At 37.6% G+C, this 22,581-nt stretch overlaps 1 protein-coding gene across 5 annotated transcripts in view; it reads left to right on the forward strand.

The window, feature by feature from the left end:
* Nucleotides 1-22,581, forward strand: part of SMURF2 (SMAD specific E3 ubiquitin protein ligase 2) — a 96,064-nt gene that overhangs the window by 25,962 nt on the left and 47,521 nt on the right. For 3 of the 5 annotated variants that reach the window (XM_048817489.2, XM_075119214.1, XM_075119215.1), the window contains exons 2-3: nt 11,073-11,111; nt 21,862-21,995. In XM_048817489.2, coding sequence (XP_048673446.1) covers nt 11,077-11,111; nt 21,862-21,995 — 169 coding nt within the window. In that variant the 5' untranslated portion in view covers nt 11,073-11,076. Of the gene's footprint in view, nt 1-11,072; nt 11,112-13,127; nt 13,237-21,861; nt 21,996-22,581 lie in introns of all 5 variants that reach the window. The other 2 variants (XM_048817486.2, XM_048817488.2) reach the window with 1 other exon arrangement.

The raw sequence follows: 22,581 nt of genomic DNA on the forward strand, positions 1-22,581 counted from the left end.
AGAGTCTAATTCTGAGTGTATGTCTACACGTAAACTGTTACATCAGCACAGCTGCAGCTATAATGCTTCAGTGTAGAAGGTACCTATGCTAACAAGATGGGGGTGCTCCTGTTGGTGTAGGTAATCCACCTCCCTGAGAAGTGCTAGCTAGATTGATGGAAGAATTCTTTCATCGATGTAGTGCTGTCTATGCTGGGGGCTAGGTTGGAATAGCTATGTCTCTCGGGTGTGGATTTTTCACACCCCAGTGAAATATAAGTATACCTGTATAAGTTCCCAGTATAGACTAGCCCTGAATGTGCATGTTATTCTAGTACCTTAAAGCCTTAAGGCATGTCTGCACTACAAAATTAAGTCAACCTAATTTATGTTGGCATACAGCTGCCACAATAATTCTGTCACTGGTGCATGTCTATTCTTTGCTCGTTGTGTCAGCGGCGCATGAGCCAATTATGTACCAGTTATGCTGTCAGTGTGGGGCATTGCGGGATGGCTTCTGAAAGCCAGTCACAGTTGATGTAAGCAACGCAGTGTCTACACTGACACTGCATCAACATAACTACATCAATGTTGATTCTGTGCCTCTCGTGGAAGTTGCGTTATTAAGTCAGTGTAGTGGGTGAGTTATGTAAATTTTAGTGTAGACATTTACATAGTTAGGTCAATGTAGGCTACCTTGTGTCAACCTAACTCTGTAGTGTAGACCAGACCTTAATCTGTTTAATCCTCTAGTAGTACACATGTTGGCTTGCTGGGTAGGAGCCATTGTAATCCATCTCATCATTGTGTCTGCTGCACATTCACGTTGGGCTAGTCTACATTGGCAACGGCAGCGCTTTGATGTGGCTTGTGTAGTCGCGGCAGAGCACTGTGAGAGAGCTCTTCCAGTGCTCTAAAAACACCACCTCCAGAAAGGGCATAGCTACCAGCACCACCCCTAGCGAGAAAGTTGCAGCGCTGTAAAGTGCCAGTGTAGACAAGCCCATTGTCTCCACATGCTAATACTTTTAGTAAGTTTTTGAGTAAAGAGTAGGAAAAGTAGCATATATTTTATTTTGGTAGAGCTGGGAAGAGGGGAACATTTTGCACTGCTAGACAAATTCAAATAGACTTTTTATAATGCTTCTTTCCCCAAGAACTACACTGTAGCCATCAGCCTCCAGTGGGAGATTAGACTGTATGGAGTGTTTATATAAAAATAAACTCAAACACGATGCTAACAAGTTGTACACCTGTTCCCAGCTTAATTACTTTGCTTGTATATATATTTCTTTCCTCTGCTCATGTCTTTTTAGACGGTAAGTTCTTTGAGGCAGAGTTTGCCATTTCCTCTGTGTTTGTGGATAGCACAACGTGGCCTTGATCCTAACTGGGGTCTTCTAGAGCTACAGCAATACAAATTAATCATCATAACCCTTGACGATAGCTAGCTACACGTTGCACCCTCCCACAGTATCTGCTACCACATATCATAAAAGGCTGCGATTCTGTCATGGAGGTCGCAGAAGTCACAGGTTCTGTGACTTTCCACGAATGCTGTGACTTTTGCAGCTGCAATGACTGATCCCGGGAGAAGCACCCGAGCAGCGGTCCCAGGGGTGGCGGTCCCCAGGAGCAGTCAGCCCCTGTGGCCAGTGCAGGGGCTAGCCGTTGACCACTGGTTCCCCACAACAGCAGTGTCCTGAGGTCCCCCAGAGCAACAGCGCCCGGGGCCTAAGAAGCTGCTAAGTTTTAGTCAGGGGTATTTATATATTAAAAGTCATGGACAGGTCAGGGGCCGTGAATTTTGTTTGTTGCCTGTGACCTGTCCATGACTTTTACTAAAAATATCTATGATTAAGGCTAAGATTTAGTCATAACAGTAAGTAAACTAATCAGTGAAATAGTTATCAATATCATCCTCTAAATCATCACTAGGTTTCATAGTCAACAACACATTAACATGAATTCACATTTCTTTCAAATCTATTGTTTAAGGCTATCTACAGACTCAGGGAAACATTACTGCATTTGCTTATACTGAGTTCACATTTTGAAAGTTTTATCTGTAAATGCAGGAGTAGAGACTTACTTTAAAAAAATACTTTAGATTCTAGAATATTATTCAACAGTATATACAGTCTTGTAGTTTTCTTATGTGGGCACCTGTTTATAAAGGATTTGCCTCAAACTGGTCACAGTAAAGCAGGCACAAAAGATTGCTTTGTAATTGTTCTGCAGTTAAAAAAAACAAACTTTTAAATGTACCAGATATATTTAAGAATTCAATTTAATTTTTAAATGATTTATTCTTTTAAAGAGGATCATTCACACACTGGGCATAACTTAGCATTTGACAACCTAAGCCCGCTTTCATTTTTAATCGTGTGTATGTATGTATATATATGTGTGTGTGTGTAATATAAATATATATATATTTAACTTTAAAGATGCAGTTTGTTATTCCCCTTGCAATGCACCTTCTCTTCTGGTTTATGTTGCAATGAAGTCAGTGCTAAATCTGCTTTCTCCACCCTAGCTCCTTACTCCCTCTGTCCTATTCCTATCTCTTGGGTGGGCCTGGAGAAAGCCCACCTCAAGCTTAGAGTGAGTTTGTCATTTTTCTTCCAGACTTTTTCATTGCTGAGACCATTCACTCTCTCAACCAGACTTGTAGCTTTGGCATCATCTTTGCGTGTGGAAAAAGTCAGGAAGGAAGTGTTATTTACTCCTTCTCCATAGCACAAGAACTAGGGGTCACTGAATGAAATTAATAGGCAGCAGGTTTCAAAGAAACAAAAGGAAGTATTTCTTCCCACAACGCACAGTCAACCTGTGGAACTTTTTGCCAGAGGATGTTGTGAAGGCCAAGACTACAACAGGGTTCAAAAAAGAACTAGATAAATTCATGGAGGATAGGTCTATCATGGGCCAGGATGGGCAGGGATGATGTCCCTAGCTACTGTTTGCCAGAAGCTGGGAATGGATGACGGGATGGATCACCTGATGATTACCTGTTCTGTTCATTCCCTCTGGGGCACCTGGCATTGGCCATTGTTGGAAAACAGGATGCTGGGCTAGATGGACCTTTGGTGTGATCCAGTATGGCAATTATTATGTTCGCCTTCTATCCTTCACCTCTTCCCATCACATCCAGGAAATTGCCAAATCCTGTCACTCTTCCTCTAGAGTATCATAAATATGTTCTTTTTCTCTGTTACCAATGGTAAAACTTTATCCTCCCTTCAACTCTTCTCCTTCTTACATATTACCCTCTTCCCTCAGAACAGACTCCGTATCAGCATTTTCCAAGAAGCTTCTGTTTCCTCCTCCAGATCTCCTCTGAAATCCTACTAGTTCTCTGAAGCTAGATATAACTGCATGTTTTGCTATTTGAATTGCTTGTCCTGTTTCCTGCAATGGCCTTCTGTATTTGCATCTTTAGATTGCAATTTATCTTGTGTATTTACTACATGTATGATTTTTTTTATGCTGTGTGACTAAAGCTGTAATAATAATGTGACATCATAATAATTTCCATAGCAACAGACCCTGATGTCATAAAAACAACATTATAACTTTGCTGTAGAATAAGTCCAAAGCTAAAACTAGTCAGTGCAAGAGAGAGCTCTTCAGTAATTAGCAGCAGGAGTAAGAAGAGTACAGAAAACTTCTTGGCAATGTAAATTATTTTTTTCTACAAAGTTCAAGCTTGCACACATGAAAATTCCTCTTGAATTTGTTTGTCCTCAGTCTGAATTTTCCCTTGGTTAAGGAATTGTCCAGTCTTAATTTGTGCTGTCTTACAAACAGAAGATTGGATTCAAACATATTTACTGTTACTATATATAACATAAATGAAAATTAAAGAGACTGGGAAATGTATTTGTGTATATGACTAAAAACATGGTTTTGAGAATGGTTTATTGGGACATTATGGCAGGCAATGAAATCATAATCTAAGCAAGAAAAATGGAAAATAGGATTCATTCAACTCCAATTTTGAAAACACAAATGTGTGTTAGAATAGTAAATAAAAAATAATTTTATTGATACATGGCTGACATGAGCCGTCTTATTTACCACAAATGTTTTTCAGCCAAGTGAATATACTCAATGTTCCCGACGTACTAACTAAAGCATTACAAAAATAATTTGTTTTAAAATTAAAGCAGATATGTAATGGTAAGACTCAGATTCCTGAAGCATTCTCTTGCTCTTCTCTGGTTTGATACATTTCCCTGAATTGAACTTGTTTTTGCATCATATAAGGCCTCAATATATGTGTTTAGTTGCTAAATGACCTAAATATATAATGTGTGAAGTTGGTGTGCAAATGTATCTTGGCACATGTATTTATGTCTACAGAGCAGTCCTGTTGTCTCTTCCAGATTGTTTTACTGCAGTGCTGTCTTCCCTGGGCTACCCAAAAACCTTAAATTGGTAAAAAAAAAAAAATGAAGCCTCCCATTTACTGAGTTGCATTTCATGCATGGAGCATATTTCATCTTCATGTTGGTTTCCAGTTCATTTCATGGTAAAATGCAATTTGTTGGTTTTCATTTGTAAAGCCTTTTGTGCTTACGATTCTAGTTATCTGAGGCCTTGTTGTTAATACAAGTTGCAATGGTTTAACTAAAGTGTGTGTATTTTTAAAACAGCTTTTGTTGTTCACTAGTGCAAACCCCTATGTGGACATTCTTAAAGTTATATAAGCCAGGCTTAAATTGATTTGAGTGTCTGCAAAGGGGGTTTATACTAATTTAAACAAACAAAATTATAAATAAACCCAAAACACTTCTGTTAAATCAGTGTAACTTGTAATGTACTCAAGGTCTTAAGCTATGTCTACATCATAATTTATGGCAAAAATTTACCATCACAGCTGCTTACTGGTGCAACTGCATTAGTGTGGTAACTGTTAGAATATACAAGGCTTTCAGAGCCACCAGCATTCTTGTTGACTAACTTTCCTTAGAAGAGATGGTAGTGATCGTGTTGAAAATGCTGGCAAACACGAGAGCCTTAGCAACACAAGTTTTCACACCCCAGGGAACTTTTTTCAAAAAATCTTAATGTTGATAAGACCTTGGAACAGGGAGAAAGACTCACTTTCTTGGGAGCTGGGAGTTCAGACTAGCTAGGATTAGGGTGACCAGGTGTCCGGTTATTGACTGGAACTCCCAGTCGAAAAAGGATCCTGGCTGCTCGCTGACTGGGCCATTGACTGTCTGGTTGGTGGCACTGCACAGAGGGGCTGGCAGGCTCCCTGCTAGCCTCCACATCACGTGGCTATTTGGGAAGTAGCCGGCATGTCCGTGTGCTGCCCCACCCACAAGCGCAGCTCCTATTGGCCAGGTCAGGGCAGGGGATGAACTAGCACAATTCGCGAGCACTCGGCAGGCGACTGTTGAGGGTTTGTGGCGCACGCCTGTCCCATTGTTGCCGGCACTCTTCCCCTCCTTGCACTCTTCCTGTGGCTGGGCTCGGGCTGCAGTGCATGTTCCTAAGCAGTGCAAGTTTATTAATTGGTTCCCCAGTTCATGAATGGGAAGTGGACATACATCTGCTTTTCTAACCCGAGTAGATTTACCAAGCACTTCAGGCAAACTCACTGGTAAAGATAAGCTGTAAAACAAGTTTATTGATTACAAAAGATAGATTTTTTTAAGTGATAGGCAAAGAGTCAAAGTTAGTTACCAAAATAAAATATATATATATAAGCATGCAGTCTAAACTCTCATCCCAATTATATTGGGCAATATCTAGATCAGTGGCTCTCAACCAGGAGTCCAGAGCCCCTTAAGGGGCCTCTAGCGGGTTTCAGGGAGGTCTCCAAGCAGGGCCAGCGTTAGACTCACTGTGGCCCAGGAGGGGAAGATGGGTGGATCACTACACTGTCCTCTGATGTACACTCCCCCTGAAGCTCTGGTATGGGCCACTGTTGGAGACAGATACTAGGCCTGAAGGATCATTGTTCTGACGCAGTATGGCAGTTCTTATGTTCTGAAGATAAATTAAAAACTAATTCCCATCACCTGTGTTTCACTTGTTTATGTCCTGTATGCTTATGACATGGTGACAGTGTGAAACACTCCTAGGATATGATGACTTCGCTTTATAATTTTTCTCTCAAAAGGCTTTTTTTTATATTTTAGACATTACATAATTTGAATGACATATTGATTGGCTCAAGACTCTCCAGAAGCTGTTTATTTACATGGATTCATTTAAATTTTAGTTCACCAACTTCATTTAATCCTACCACCCTTCTACTTTATGGAATTGTGCAGATGGTTAGCTATCTGTTTGCGTATTTATAAAGTGCTCATCATTGTAGTAGCTGGTTGCCAAAACTTTCACTGTTGGATGAATGCGGGCGTAGTGAATGGAGAACTCTTTCAGTTTTTAGCTGAGCTGTGCCTGGTGACAGTTCTCAGGCTGCAAGAAAACTAGGTTTCAGAGAAGACTGGCCAGCGTAAAGGAATTGACGAATCATCCTGCCAATTCCGTTGCATCATGTGATTCCTCAAATTGCTTTTAATTTTTGATTTATTTATGTGCGCTTTGGTTGAGTAAGACTTCAAATCTCTGGGCACCTTGAGCTTAGTAGCTGTCCTCTCATTACATCATCCTAGGAATTTTATATGACTGTCTTGTATATCAGATTGCCATCCCATTCTGTGGTTGAATACATGCCTAAAATCTAGGTATCAAGGGACAGCTGAAATTCTCATCTTCTTTTGTGCCAACGTTAGCTGTCTGCAGTTGAATTATTCGGTTTGTGTTGGAAGGTTCCCATTACATGCTTTCCCTCAGCTTATCACCTTACCCCCTTCTCTCACCCCATCTCTTTAAAGGAAGAACCAGTAACAGTGGCTAGAACCAGGACTACTGTATTTCAGGCTAAGTTAACAGCTCTGATATTAGTATTCCTTGTGACTGACTGATATGTCTAACACAGTGCTGTACCAGTTCTAGGCATTTCCTGTGGTTTGTGCCAAAGCGGAGTGGATCGTTCTATGATCCACCTGAGAATTAGGTGGCATGGCCATTGTTTTATTTTTACTTGTGAATAAAGTTCTTCAGAGATGAGTATAGCATTAAGTTATCAAGTTTACTAGATTCTGTATTTCCCAAGGAAAGATGAGTTTATCATTTAGCCTTAAAAAGAGGCAGATGCTGTTATATCAGTATCTTTATAAACAGAAGTCACTAGAAAATTTGGAAAAAATGTATCGCATTCAGTCTATTAATTAGAGAGTAATATTTTATTTCAATGGTGGTAGCTCCTGAAGTGCCATTCACAGTGTGGCTCCATTAAGCTAGGCCCTGTATGTGCCTTGAACATGACACTAAACAGTGACGGGGTGGAGGAGAGATACAATCGAGATATACATTTGTACATAAAAATTATATATAAAACTTTTTTCTGGCATATTTAAAAACGTTTTATAGTGCACATCGATTGCACCTGACTCTAAGGCTTTTAGTTGGTTAACTACTCGTAGGGATCATAGAATAAGCTAGTCTTGGAGAGGGTAGTTCTCTACAGATCAGTTCAGGGAAGGGTATTCCTCACATAGGGGAAATATTTACGATGAGTAATTGTATTTCTCCAAATGAGTTCAGTTTGTGGAATGCAGCCACCAGCACCGTTGAGCTTTGGGAACTTCAAGAAAAGCAGTGTATGTTGGAAGCGCATATTTCAAGGTACGGTTATAAAAGGCTGTTCAGCTCCTGACCACCTCTGTTGCTCCTTTTCACAGTTAGCTGTGGGAGTTCCCACCCACTGTATTTGCCAAATAAAACCTTTGGGCTTTTTCCTGATAATTTTTAGTGCCTTGAGGGGGTGCTCATAATATCCCAGTGGGCACTGCTTTTCTAGAAGGTTTCTGAATCTCTGTGGCCGTGGGCGTGCATTGCACAGATGCACCATTCTCAGAGAACAAGAATTATTGGTAAGTAATTTTTGTATGCATGTCTTGTCACCTTGTAATTTATTTCCACCCTTGCAGGCGATTATCTTCATTCTTGATTTTTTCTTTTTTTAAAATCCATTCTTGGAAAGAGAAGGTTATTGTTGGGGGAAGCATTTTCCCCTTTTTGCCAACACATTCCAATTTTCCCTTGGTTTTGGATTGCAAAGAAATCTCTCAATCATTTTTGAGAAAGGCTTGTTTTCAGTTTCCAAAAATAAACAAGACTTGTCTGGAGCCACCAAACTCTGATAATAGAGACAATCTATTCTACTCTAATGTTTATCTCAGGACTCACAGTGTCTTTCTCAATTTGCCATTGTTTCTTCAGGGACCACAAAATTTCTTTCATAGCTAACTGATTACTCAGCACTAGTATCCTTTCATAAAACTTTATTACTTGCATATGATTGCTCTGTATCATCCCCTTTTTTCTTCAATTTAAACCAATATTATTCCATTTGACTTGCTCTCTTTTAAAATTATAATATTAACTGCCATATTTTAATAGCTTATTTGCTTGGGCAGTAACACGATTAGAGGGACAAAAGAAACCATGTTTCTGAAAATAAATTAATGAAGACAAATTGATAACTATAGCAATGGATGTTAACTTCGGGCTGGTTATTACCAGAGGCTACAGAAATTGTAAAAATACTATCTCCTCAGCCATTAAGGGCATGGACATGGGCTGTAAATACTTACTTGATTGTTCGGCTGCATCATTGCCTGTTTCTTCTCTCCATTCCTCTGAAAGTGCAATATCATCCTAGGTGAAGGACTCATAACCCCTAAAAGGGAACTTTCAAACAGAAGAGAACTTTAAAAATAGGAATCCATTTATAATTCATGTTTTTCAAAATTCTGCCGTTTGTAGTGTCCAGCTTAGTAGTAAAGCCTTTCTCCATATCTCTTGTGCTCTTGTTCTACTTTTTTTCTGAGTACAGTGTGATATGTAAAATTGTCCAAGTGCTTGTTTGTTTTTTTATTTAAAAGGTCTTGTTCAATTTTGCGAAGTGCAAGTCTTTCATAAAAACATCACTTGTAAATACATAGCTACTTTGTCGGCAAAGAGAGGGAAGAAAACTGCCTCAGTTGAGCTGGGTGATTATGTGGTGCTGATAATTGTAGCTTTTTTGTCTTTAACCAGCACAAAAGATTAAATATTGGACTGTTCTTGAATTCGGCCACCTTCTTTTCTGAGTGGTCATCTACAATTTCATGTGGTTGGATTTTCCCATTCAGTTCATTTTTAGTGTGCTCTTGTCAAGAAAAGAGTTCTTATAGTGATTCTACCATCTGATTCTTTAATTCAGATCTCCAAGACTCTACCCAGCTTCTGATGCCTATTCAGAAGGTTGTTTTTGAAGTTTCATGTAGTGAGGGTGGAATCTTTCTCTGGGGGTTAAGAAGACAGATAATGGGGAAACCTGAGCAGGAAGACAAAAGTTCATCCGGGTAGTTTCCTTGATAGATGGTGTAAAAGCAGGAATACCAGTCAATCTAGACTGGTGAGTCTGACTAACCCACCAAATTTACATATGGAAAGTCTTGCTATTTATATAGAACTGAAAGGAAGACAGATCTCTAATAAGTTATTTAGAACTAGGTCAAACCAGTAGATTTTAGGTCTCTGGTGTTCAAGCATCTTAATTCTTTTGTTGCTGGTGGGCAGATAAAGCAGAAAGGTACACAGTAAGTGGGAAAAAATATGAAGGTATATCAACTAGGAAATGCGTATAGCTGTCATTACTCAATAGAAAGCTTAAACAAAGCCTTTTTGTGTGGAGGGAAATTCTCTGTACAACATTTCGAGACTAGATCTCTCTATCAGTCTTGTTTTTAAAATATTTTAAAACAACTTCATTTAGTACAGGTATGTCTCCGTTATTCAGACCCATTTGGTTTTCAAAATAGATGAACTTTTTTACAGAAAAATCACTTCTAAAACCTTACAAACCTGATCCTATTTAGACAATTACTTTGATTCTATGAAAAAATTGCCATGAAATGGTTATAATTTACCTTCTGGTGATGTATTGATTATGGTGGGATTTAGATTGATGTATTTAATATTTATCTGTGGTTTTTAAGCAACGAGAAAATCATTTTACTGTTCAAATTTAAACAGTTAATAAACCGGAAGGTTCTGCACATAGAGCAGATATTTTCTAAAAGAACCAAATTGTTTTTGTTTCATAGTTTACAGTTCAAGTAGCTAATAGATTAGCATATGCGTCTGAGGCAAAAAGATCCTCAGTCAATCTCCATTATGTTCTGATTTTTCAGCTCTTTAAATTGAAATGATTTCTGATCTGACTCTTATTTTTCATGTAAGGCAAAGCTTGTTCCACAAGTGTTCCTTACATGTGTACACCACCTACTTAAATCCTTATTATGTTTTACTAACTGTACCATGAATACCCTCTGGAGATTGGTTATTTTTGTCTTCTAATAAAGTGTGAATTGAACGCATTTTAAAAGCTGGCTTGTACTATCATAGCAACCAGTTTTCAAAGTGAGAAACTGAAACTGCAAAATTAGAATCAAGAATAACAGCTGAAAACACAAATGGCAACTCTAAATGATTTTTGCCTTCTAAATCTTTAATTTGTGAGAGTATGGTTGTACTGGGCAAGCTAACTTCATGTGGCGTAATTTATCACCGTCCATCAGGAATTACGTCAAGAGGGCATACGGTATAGGGAATCACCCTAATCTGTTCTAGAGGCACTTGCCTTTCTTTCTTGATGCAGTTCCATCCTTCCTCTACATATTAGCATGTTCTGGAGATAAAATTAGATTAAAAATATGGCCATGTCTGAAGGGCTGGAAAGCGCTCACATACTGAGAACAACACCTCTGTGTAACTTCCACCACAGCTGACCCTGGGGTAACTGTGAAAAGAAGGAACTTCTGGCTCAGCCTTCTGTGTTTACTTCACACAACATTAAAAATGGCCCGTGATCACAATTTGTTTCCTTGCACACATCTCTGATGTTCGTTGATTTTTACTTTGTTCTGGGTTTTCTGGAATGCTGAGAAGATAAAAAAAAAAATTCTAAAATATTAATGACCAGTAATTTCATTATGTATTTCTTGTTTCCCTTGCAGTACTATGTGCAAAAAACTTGGTGAAAAAGGATTTTTTCCGTAAGTAGCTATTAAAATTTATGAATTCATATATGTGGTACATGTTACATAAGTTCTGTACGCTACTTTTAACACCTCATCATAGTGCATTGACATCCATATGTTGAAGGGGATAGTGGTGTTTCCAACCCACTGTTCTTCAGCGCTTGTAACTTTTTAAGCTGGCAATCATCCTGGGAGTATTTTTTTAAATTTAAAAAAAAAACAAAAAACAAAAAAACAAAAAAAATGAACAAAAATATCAACAACTCCTCTGGACTGGTGTGGGAGAGGGTAAGAAAGCTTATGGGTTGAAGATATTTTTGGTGCTAATAAATCTGAAGGATTTTCATCTAAAAATATTGATCTGCTCACTTTTTGGTGTTTGTATAGTATGATTGGTTGATGATGTGCAGTAATTTTTTTTTAAGCAAACAATTCTGTGTTTTTTCCCCCCACATATGTACCAGTTATATTGGTACTGACTTTAGAGTGGGGAGTTTTTTTTTTTTTTTTTCATTCTGAGTAACTTCTCTCAGGCAAATTGCAGGCGTTCAGAAAAACTAGTATCACATACATAAATATATATTGAAACATTTTACCGTAGAACAGCTCCTTTGGTCTAACCAGCAGATATACTTTTTAATAATTAACGAGCAAGTCAGAATACATATTCACCTGCCCTGAACTGAAATTATGCACTTTCCACTAGTTTTCATGATATTTTGAAAGGGAAAATGAAAAAGGGAAAGAGGATTCTTCTTAACTACACACGTGTGTGTGTGTGTGTGTGTGCGCGCGCGCGCACAAATATACACCGAACCCTCGCTAGAACTCGGGGTTCGGGATCCATGTGTGGTACTGAGTTACCATGGATCCCTATTTAAATTTGGGACCCATCATCGCGTCCGCGCTATATGCAAATCCGCGAATAGCGATGCGCTCTCTAGCGAGGGTCTGCTGTATATTTATATCTATGGATATATCTATATACACAAATATAAATATAATCAACTTCCTTCCAAATGAGATTGGTAGGTAAAGCAGGAGAATCCAAAAGGGCAGACCCTAAATTTAGGATAACCTGCAAAGAGGAAAAAGATGGATGTGTGTCCTTTTTTGTGGTCTTATGATATATAAAGAAGACCGTAAAGCCTTAATGTTTGTTTTGTTTGTAAGGTCTGTAAGGAAGAGGCTGTTTATTACTATGTGTTTTGTATTGTGTCTAGCAGAATGGGGCCTTCATCTCAGTTGGGGCCTGTAAATACTACCATAATACAGATAATTAGCAAGGATAACTAAAAAATCCTGCTTTTAACTTAACTTAAATACCAGGAATGTTATCTTCTGTGACTTCAGTGGAGTCCTTGTTGGCTGTTCGTTGGGAACTTACACAGAGTCCAAAAGGCTGAGAGTGGTTATACCCTTATATAACGAGCTTTTCTCCATAAATATTTGACTTATAGGGATTAAAAAACAAACATTTTTAAAGCGTTTGAATGGAAATTACTTCCCTTCTCAGCCAGGTTGCCCTTGTTTGGTATATTTCATGTTGTCCTAACAGGCCTCCAGTCATCCATAGTGCCATCCCAAGTAGTCAAGATTTGAATGGCAAGTGTAAAAATAGCAGAAGGAAAAAGCAAATAAGGTTAAAACCCTTTCTTTTTCTTTGCAGGTCACCTTTAGAGCATTGTTGCAAAGCTCAGTTTGTTGATCTACTTAAAGGCAGTGTAACATTGTAGTTTTGTCAGTGTGTATACAGAAGACGCCCATTATTTTTACATATTTGTAGAGAATATAAAATATCTGAAAACTTTCAGAGCAAGTATTTTATCCTGAATTTTGAATATTCTAATGCAAACGTCACGTTAACCTACTTGGAGCTGAAATTGTGATGATGACAGACTCCGATTAAATATGACCCTTTTCAAACTACTCAACATACAAGAAAAAAATCACACCTGTGTATTGATTATCATTTTATTTTTCTCAGTTTTCAAGCATGCCCTTTTATGAGTTTTTCCTCCCCTCCTATAGGACTTCCTGATCCATTTGCTAAAGTGGTGGTCGACGGATCTGGCCAATGCCATTCTACAGATACTGTGAAGAATACGCTTGATCCAAAGTGGAATCAGCATTATGACCTGTAGGTGTTATCAGTGATATCTAAAATACAGCAAAGGTTTGAAGTTGAATCTTCTGAAAAGCACAGAAACTCCAAAATTGCCAAATGTTCACAGTAGTATTCAGTTCAGGGCTTGAAAAATATGCCAGAGGAGTTAACCTTATTAGCCAGGGTAAAAAATACATGCACCACCATGACACCTTTCCCATCTCAACACTGTACCCCAGTATGTTTTCTAATACACTGTCTGCAATGCATTTTACAGATAGCAGTGTTGTCTGGATTATTTTATTGTCCAACATTTTGATAGTGGACTGTGCATAAAATAAAAGGAAAAAATAGTTACCAAATTTCTCTTAGCATTTATTCTTTGTTTCCTCTTTATTCCATTTTTTCTTCTGCCATGTAGTTTGGTGTCTTTCCTTCCGTCTTTCAGAATCTTTCTTCAGTCCTAATGTTTCCTTCTTTCCCTTTCTTACTCCCTTTAATTTGTGCTAAGTATTTAATTTATATTCTGTGTAGGTTTTTATACTGCCGTCCTCACCATAGTATCTGAGCTCCTTTCAGTAGTGCAGTAAGCAACATGACATACATCTGTCATGTGTGGTTCATTCTTTCTCTTGCTTCTCCCTGGGGGAGAATTTTCTGTGCAGAAATAATACAATATTTTGTTAAGGATTTTTTATTTCTTTTTATTATATGTTGTTTCTTTGCTCTCTTCTTCCCTTTTGTTCTTTCAATATGTGCTTGGGGTGAAAGGCAGAAAGAGGAGCCTTTGAACTATTTGCATAGTTTGCCTCATTGCACTCTTTTTAGTCACTGATTACATCCTGGTTTAATCCACTCCTCCATTCACATTGTCTTCCCTTCATTTCTGTTTTCTGCCAGTATCTGCATTCACTCCTTAGGGCCTGTCTTCCAGTGCAGACCTTCAGTGTAGCTGCAACACATTGGTGTAAAATGGGTTTTTACAAGTTTGAAACTGCTGCAGCACTTTTATAGAGAATGTTTAAAACCATAGGTGTTGTAAGTAGAGGTGCTGGGGGTGGTCCTGCACCCCCTGGCTTAAAGTGGTTTCCATTATATAGAGGTCTGACAGTTTGGTTCAGTGGCTCTCAGCACCCACCTATTATACAAATTGTTCCAGCACCCCTGTTTAAAACTGGGATAAACTGCACTGGGTGTAAGTCCTGGTTTGCACCAGTGCAGCACATCTATGCTAGGGATTTGCCCCAGCATAGCTGCATCACTGAATTTATACTTATGCAAATATCTCCACTCCATGCCTCTAGCTTCCCAGGGAAAAGAAGCCGTGGCTCCAGCCAGCATCCTAAATCTTCAGCAGAACACTAATGTGAAAGATCTGGTTTAAAGTAACCTCAGATCTTCTACTTCCTTGAATGGTTGAAGACTAAACATGCACAATACGTTTTCAGAACTTTTTGGTGCAAGATACAAAACATTTGCATTACTATTTCACTAAATGTCATTGATAATTTAATGAAACAATATTGCTTTACTTGGGGAGTGGGATTGTAGTATTTTAGCCAAGGACAGCATTTTTTCAAAGCATATTTTCAAAGCTTTGTAACTGTGCCATAAAAACTTAATCCAGAGTCAAGCTCTGCATACGCAGTCTTATTTCCGTTTCCTAACATATTTGATTTAAAAGCAGTTTGTTATAAGGAGAAAAAACATCCCTATGCTTTTCATGTTTAAAGAACTTGAAAATGCTTTGATTTTCATAATTATTAAATCTGCTGAGGTGCTGATTTTGTACAAGTAGCTAATTAAGTGAATTCTCTAAATCTTCAGGAACTGATTTTTTTCCAGAGATTTCTTAGTAATCATACTTATTAGGCATTGTAATCAGGAGCATTTGTTTTCTGGGTTGGTGTGGCAAATACTGCCGTGGAAATTGATGCTAGCTGGTGAAATACATTTAAATTGGAAGCAGTACCGAAGTCTTGCATTTTCCTTTCCTACTCTCATTCTTTCTCTTTCCTTCCCACCCCCTTACCTTTCTTTATGTTCTTTTTGGAAATGCCCATTAACACACATTAATGAGCTTCTTTATAGGAACAAAAAGAAAGGCGTAAGGGAGAAAGGAAAGTGAAAAGAGTGTTGGCAAGTCTGTGTTTCCCACAACCTTGGTGGCTTTGTAAAGCTAGTTGTGGGATTTTTAAAAGGAGTAATGAGTGACTATAATTTGATGGTACTTCTGTCTACCTCCAAGCTCTGTGCTACAACTGCCTATAGCCTAAAGAACAAACATCTCACCAGTCACTACTTAATTTGGGCACTGAGAGTGGAGCTGCAGTTGTAGCGGCCTATGGGAGTGAACAGTTGATAGGAGCAGATTATTAAAAGCATTTAATGCTTCATATTTTGTAGAGGGTTCTCAGTATCTCACTAGGGAAGTGGGAGTGAAAATAGCAATATAAATCTTTAACAGTTTTTTCCCACCTTCTCCCCCACTCTGATATTTATAAGAAGAAGAGAACTTACAACTTTTTGTTTTATCGTACAATATGGATCTGCTGGGACCCATAGACTCCACAGTCCAGATCCCTATACTAAATGTAACAGGTGCAATCGGTACCATTTTGTGCAAAATAGCAGAGATCATGGGTTTCTGGCAAATTACCATGCTCAACTGGGCAAATTTGAGGCATCCTTAAGTTATTGCATTTAAATTCAATCGCACATTAAATGCAGATTAATCTTAACTTTCCAAAAAGGTTTTTATTAGGACTGTCAAGCGATTAAAAAAATTAATCGTGCAATTAATCACATTGTTAAACAATAACAGAATACCATTTATTTCATATTTTGGATGTTTTCTACATCTTCAAATATATTATTTCAATTACAACACAGAATACAAAGTGTACAGTGCTCACTTCATATTTTTTATTACAAATATTTGTGCTGTAAAAACAGAACCAATAGTATTTTTCAATTCACCTCAGACAAGTACTGTAATGCAATCACTTTATCATGAAAGTTGAACTTACAAATGTAGAATTATGTACAAAAAATAACTGCATTCAAAAATAAAACAATGTAAGACTTTAGAGCCTACAATCCACTCAGTCCTACTTCTTGTTCAGCCAGTCACTCAGACAAACAAGTTTGTTTACATTTGCAGGAGATAATGCTGCCCACTTCTTGTTTACAATGTCACCTGAAAGTGAGAACAGACATTCACATAACGAACAATATGTGGTGGGTCATCATCTGAGACTGCTATAATATGAAATACATTGCAGATGTGGGTAAAACAGAGCAGGAGACATTCTATTCTCCTTTGAAGAGTTCAGTCAAAATGCAAATGTAAAGAGTTCAGTCACTTTTTTTTAACAAGCGTCATCAGCATGGAAGCATGTCCTCTGGAATAGTAGCTGAAGCATGAAGGGGCATATAAATGTAAATACCTTGCAATGCTGGCTATAGAAGTGCCATGCGAACACCTGTTCTCACTTTCAGGTGACATTGTAAATAAGATGCTGGCAGCATTATCTCCCGTAAGTGTAAACAAACTTGTTTGTCTTCGTGATTGGCTGAATAAGAAGTAGGACTGAGGGGACTTGTAGGCTCTAAAGTTTTATGCTGGTTTGTTTTTGAGTGCAGGTATATAACCAAAAAAAAAAAATCTAAATTTGTAAGTTGCACTGTCGTGATGAAGAGTTACATTATGGTACTTTTATGAGGTGAATTGAAAAATACATTTTTTTTTGTTTAACATTTTTACAGTGCCCATATTTGTAATAAAAATAATATAAAGTGAGCAGTGTACACTTTATATTCAGTATTGTAATTTAAATCAATATATTTGAAAATGTAGAAAATCATCCAAAAATAGTTAATACATTTCAGTAGAATACCAATTGTTTAACAGTGTGATTAAAACTGCAATTAAGATTAATTTTTTAAATTGTGATTAATTTTTTTTTGAGTTAATCATGTGAGTTAACTGCGATTAATCGACAGCCCTAGTTTTTAATCCATCACTTTCAGAATCTTGTGTGTCTGAATAAATCAAAACAGACTTGTTCAGGTTAGCAATAAATAACTCCTCAGACAGAAGCAGGTCTTTCCTCTGTAACTAGCACATACTTTCATGATCTCTGAAAGAGTTATCTCCATGCCTTTATTATGTAATGAATTCTTAAGAGATGGCATGTTTGTGTGTCTCTCATCTGAGGGACCTGAAATCCAAGAAAAATGAGTTTGCATTCATAGGTAACGTTACTCTTAATACATATGTCTTTTAGGGTATGATCCTGTAGAGATGATTATTCTTCCTGTATCCTCCTTTAGAGGTTGGCTCTTTAAAGGGTGTAAGATTCAAAAGCACTCTTGGTACTTAAGGTCTGACCTCACACTGAATCTCAGTCAACAGTCATTTTAAAAAAAAAAGTCTTTTCTCTCCCTTCTCTCTTCATTCAGTTACTCTATTCTCCTTTATCCTCATTTAAACCCAACTTTTTTCTTTGCTCCCTTGCTCTATTAACCTGTAATACTAGATGTGATTTAAGAAACCTATTTTCTGTTAAAATTATTTACATTAAAAATAATAAAAAATCAGAGCTCTGTGTACTCTCCTGACAGCATTTTCAAATGTACATATTCTCAGCTCCAAGTTGTCTAGCTTGGCAGTTAGAAGTATCTTAAACCCCAGAATGCTGTCCACATGATTGTCCTCTGAAGGAGCCTTGAATTGATTAAACGATTTTGACTCTGTAGAATATATTAATCTGAATGTGATTTAAATATATTTTGAATTCTTACTTTGATTTAACTAATACCGGTTCTTAGCTCTGCAACCCAAGCAGATGTTAAAATACAGTAATATTTTCCTTTGCAGAAAGTCTAGAAAAATGTCATAGTAAGAATAGTAAGTAGCTCACTGCCAAAAAGGATGATGATTAATCCCTGTGATCTATGAGATTATTTGCCTTTCCGACCTCTTCTGAAAATAATAATACAGTAGATTCTAAAGGCATCATAATGTTTACCCTAACAACACACCATTGCATGGGAACGCTAGTCTGTGACTTATGACACTTGTGCTGTTACAGGAAATAGTATGCACGCCAAGGATAACAGATGGTATCTCAATGACAAAATGTGCACTTAGTGTCTTCTGTGGAAATCAACCAGAGGAAGGTGCAAATATGTAGAATTTTTAGAACTGACGTAATTAAATACAGCATTATTTTAATTTTCTACTATAAAATATTTAGTTACTTAAAGAGGGTTTTTTTTATAATTGTAACAGTCTGATGTCCAATAACATTGTCTCTTGGCTACGATGTGTCTGCTGAACGCCAAGTTTAGGACCTTTTGCATAACAAATTAACACTAACAGGCGTTTTAATGATACTGCATCTGAGTGTATAGTGAGAGGAATCTGTTATGTATTTGTGAAACTGTATTTGAATTAGGTTGCAAATTTTAAGGGAACCCACATTCCTTAAGTCTGATTCAGCCCAATACACGTGTAGTTTCTGTCCTGTATAAGACTCTCCCCCCTCTTCCCCCCCCCCCAGGCTTTTGCAGTACTGTGAGGACCAATAGTACTTTTTGCTATATGTGCTCCTTAATTCAGATTTTAACATGAGAGGAAGCAGTTGAATTTCATAAATGATTAAATTCCTTAATCTAGCTGGGTGTGTGTAGGGGGAAAATCTGGGAGCCCTTCCAAAAAGAAATTGCCAAAGAGATGCTTTTTGGATGTAGTTAAATGTCAATAAAAAATACCATGCTTGTCCTAAGTCGTGTTCCCTTTTCTCCCTTATTTTCCATCTTTTTGTGTTTTCCTTATTGCTCATGCTTTTCCCAATGCCTGAAAAATCATATTTGGCACTTTTACTGAGCTTTATATGTTCAAAGCATATAAACATTATCTAAACCTAGCACCACCGCTATGAAGTATTATCAGTTTTTTTAATAAATGGGAATACTGAGGGAAAGTGAGTGACTTGTCCAAAGCAACAAAAGGAGTCTGTCAGAGCAGGGATTAGAAATTGGGATTTCCTGGCTTCCAGTTCTGTGCTACATTTTCTTTGCTTTTCTGGAGACAACACATCTGGTCTGATCATAGGTGCTTTTTCAGGAAGGAAAGATTTCCCCCCCCCCCCACCCTTTTCTTCCTGCTTTCCTCTCCCAGTTCTGCAAAGAAAGTGTGCTTTGCCCTAGCATCACGATAGTAGGCAAGTCACTTGACAGCAACCCTTCTGGATGATGATGGTGCAAAATGGATCGGCTCTGAAGGAAATACTACCTATTGACCTTGGTGAAATAATTCATCTAAAATAAGAGCTAACCCTTTGTCTAAAACTTGACTTGAACCTTTTTGAGGTTACAAAAAATTTAATTTAATTTAAGCTCTAATTTACCTAATTTTGTTTAGAGGTGGAAGTATTGAAATACTGAAAATAGCCTGTTTCCAGAATATTTCATAAAACCCTATTCTTATGCAAAATCCTAGTTTGCAGACTTGAGATATAGAAGGGTTAAGATTGCTAACTTCTGGGTATCTTGCTTATCTGAACTATATCTCTTCACTAGTATCTTTCATATGGTCTCCATTGCAAGCATTGGAGGCCATGATGTAGATATTGAGGACGGGTATGGGGGCGGGGGGCGGGAAATGAGGAAACTCTCAGGATTTGGATACACTGGAATATTATGGGAGAAGAGAGAGAAATTGATTTGTTATGTGAAGAAGCAGAGTTTAACTTCTTTGTTTTAAGATTTTGAACTTTTTTTTAAATAAACAAAATTCCTAGCTAGGGTTTTATGTTTGATTTTTTTTATTGCAAGTTGATGTGAAACAAATGTAACTACTGTCCCAACAATGGACTGAAAATGTCAGCTCAGTCCTTAAATACCACTATAATTTTTCTCTGCCTCAATTTACATAATAAAAGAGATTAAGCATTTTTTCCAACAAGGTCCACTAGAGTTTATAGGAAGCGTTTTTTCCAAAGGAGGAAAAAACATCTTTCTTTAGTAAGTATAAGTTGAATTGTTTCCTCCCCTTACAAGATACTGGGACTGGATTTTTCTGGTGCAAAATTCAGAAGCTAAATTGGTAAGTAGTAGTGAAGCTCTTACCTGCCTTCTATGGAGGACTTATTAGTTACTTCTGAGCCATAAAAACTCATAAAAAGTATTGGAATATGTATTTTTACTTAATCAGTTTTCAAGATAGGTTTGAAGTTTTATTTGACATTTTTTGTCCTTCTTAAAAGCAACAAGGAAATACTGGAAAATAAAAGGCTCGATTTTTTTTTATTCTTCAGTGCTTATAACTAGTTCTCACAGGAATCTATTTTAAGAATACACTATATTTCATATACTTATTTTTGTAAACTATTACAACTGATATTGTGCAAGTGAATTCTGGTCTTCCCTTCTGTATTTCTCCTGTGCTTTTCTGCCTCCAATACAGTTCTTAAGTTGGCATTGTCAAGGTTGATAGGCCAAAAATCTGACCTCCCTTCAGAGTTACATTTGGTGGTCTTCTGATAACTTCACTTCAAATGAATAAATAAAAAGTTTTAACCCTAATATATTTAAAAAATCTAGGATGTAGTTTTTCCTGTTTTTTGTTGTTGTTTTTTTTTTTCTCCCAACACCCCAAACCCCCCCACCCTCCCCATACTCACAGGTATGCAACTAGAGTAACGCTCTTCCCTGCTCTGCTCTGTTCTTGTATGCAGGCAGTAAAGTGAAATCTCCAAGAATCCTGCTCTGAAGGCCTGCATACAAGAAAGAAGCAGGGGGAAAGCGTTACATGAACACTTACTTGAGTACAGCTGCAATTTAAATCCCAACAGGTAGGTCCAATTTTTGGTCTGCCAGCCTTGACAGTATCATTTAAACTTTATGACCTACTGCATTAAGAACTCTTTTTAGATAAGAAGATAATACAAACTAGAATGAAATGTGGGAGGGTGTACTTAGCAAGTGGTGGTAGTATCTAGATGGCTGAATTGATTGTTTTCTTTTTGTTCAAAATTAGTTGGTAATAATCTAAACAAGGCCAGAATCTGTGAACTTGGAATGGAGCACCTCTCAGGATCTGGACCATAATTCTTAAGTTTATATTGCCCATGATAGAAATAACTAAACAATTAGATACCAGTCATTCTCACTTTGACATATTGTCACTGTCTAGCCAGAGGGGGTTGGCAATAGCTTGATATATCCAAAACACTTGGAAAGGTTCTTTCAAAATTGCTTCCTGTAAAAATTGGTTTGCAAATAAAATGCTTCTTAGAAGTGAATTAAAAACAACCAACTGACCAACCAACAACAAACCCTTTCAGTGTTCAGATTTTCTAAAATTTGAGAAATATTCATCTGGATTTTGCAAAGTACGCAGCAAAGTGTTTTTGTAGCTCTGTAGATGCCATGTATTTCACACTGCAAGGGATCCAGCAGGTCTGAACCAAAGTATTGTGCAGTCTTTTGTAAGAGATACTGGGTCAGAGGCAAGTCTAAACCAGTGCAATTTACCACCTCCTTCTGGGCCTCCATGTCGCTTAAATTACACCCATTTAGATTTCTTAAGACTCTTGCTATTTTATCAATGTGTAACTTTGTAATGCTATTTATTTTTGCCCTTTTCAGATATATTGGGAAGTCAGATTCAATAACGATAAGTGTATGGAACCACAAGAAAATCCATAAAAAACAAGGAGCTGGTTTTCTGGGTTGTGTGAGACTTCTTTCAAATGCAATCAACCGCCTTAAAGACACTGGTTGTAAGTAGACTAAGTGCTAATATTTTGTCTCTGTTTTAGAGCACTTTTGCAAAGAGTTTTAAAAAAAAATTAAGTGGCAGCTTTGTGTATATGTGGATGTTTTGTTTTTGTTTTGCCCTTTTTAAAGCCCTGTATTTTCAGCCGGCCAGCCACTTGCAATATTTTTTCCTAGGTAAGGAAAATATGCTGAACTTAAGGCAGTGGTTTTCAGCCTTCTGTTTCCAGACTACATATTACAACAGAAAGTTTCAAAACTCCCTCTCCTCCCCTTTTGTGTCTAGAGTGGAGGGAGTTTTGAAACTTTCTGTTGTAATATGTAGTCTGGAAACAGAAGGCTGAGAACCACTGCCTTAAGTTCAGCATATTTTCCTTACCTAGGAAACAATATTGCAATTGGTTGGCTGGCTGAAAAACCCATGACTAAGGCAATGTCTATACATACAGCACTGTAGTGGCATAGCTGTACCGTTATAGCTGCGCCACTTCAGCACATCTGGTGAAGACACTCTATGCCGACAGGAGAGCTCTCTCCCATCAGCATAATAAAACCACCTCCCTGTGCAGCGGAAGCTATATTGGTAGGAGA

This window comes from Caretta caretta, chromosome 14 (assembly GCF_965140235.1).
Source record: "Caretta caretta isolate rCarCar2 chromosome 14, rCarCar1.hap1, whole genome shotgun sequence".
Lineage (NCBI taxonomy): Eukaryota > Metazoa > Chordata > Testudines > Cheloniidae > Caretta > Caretta caretta.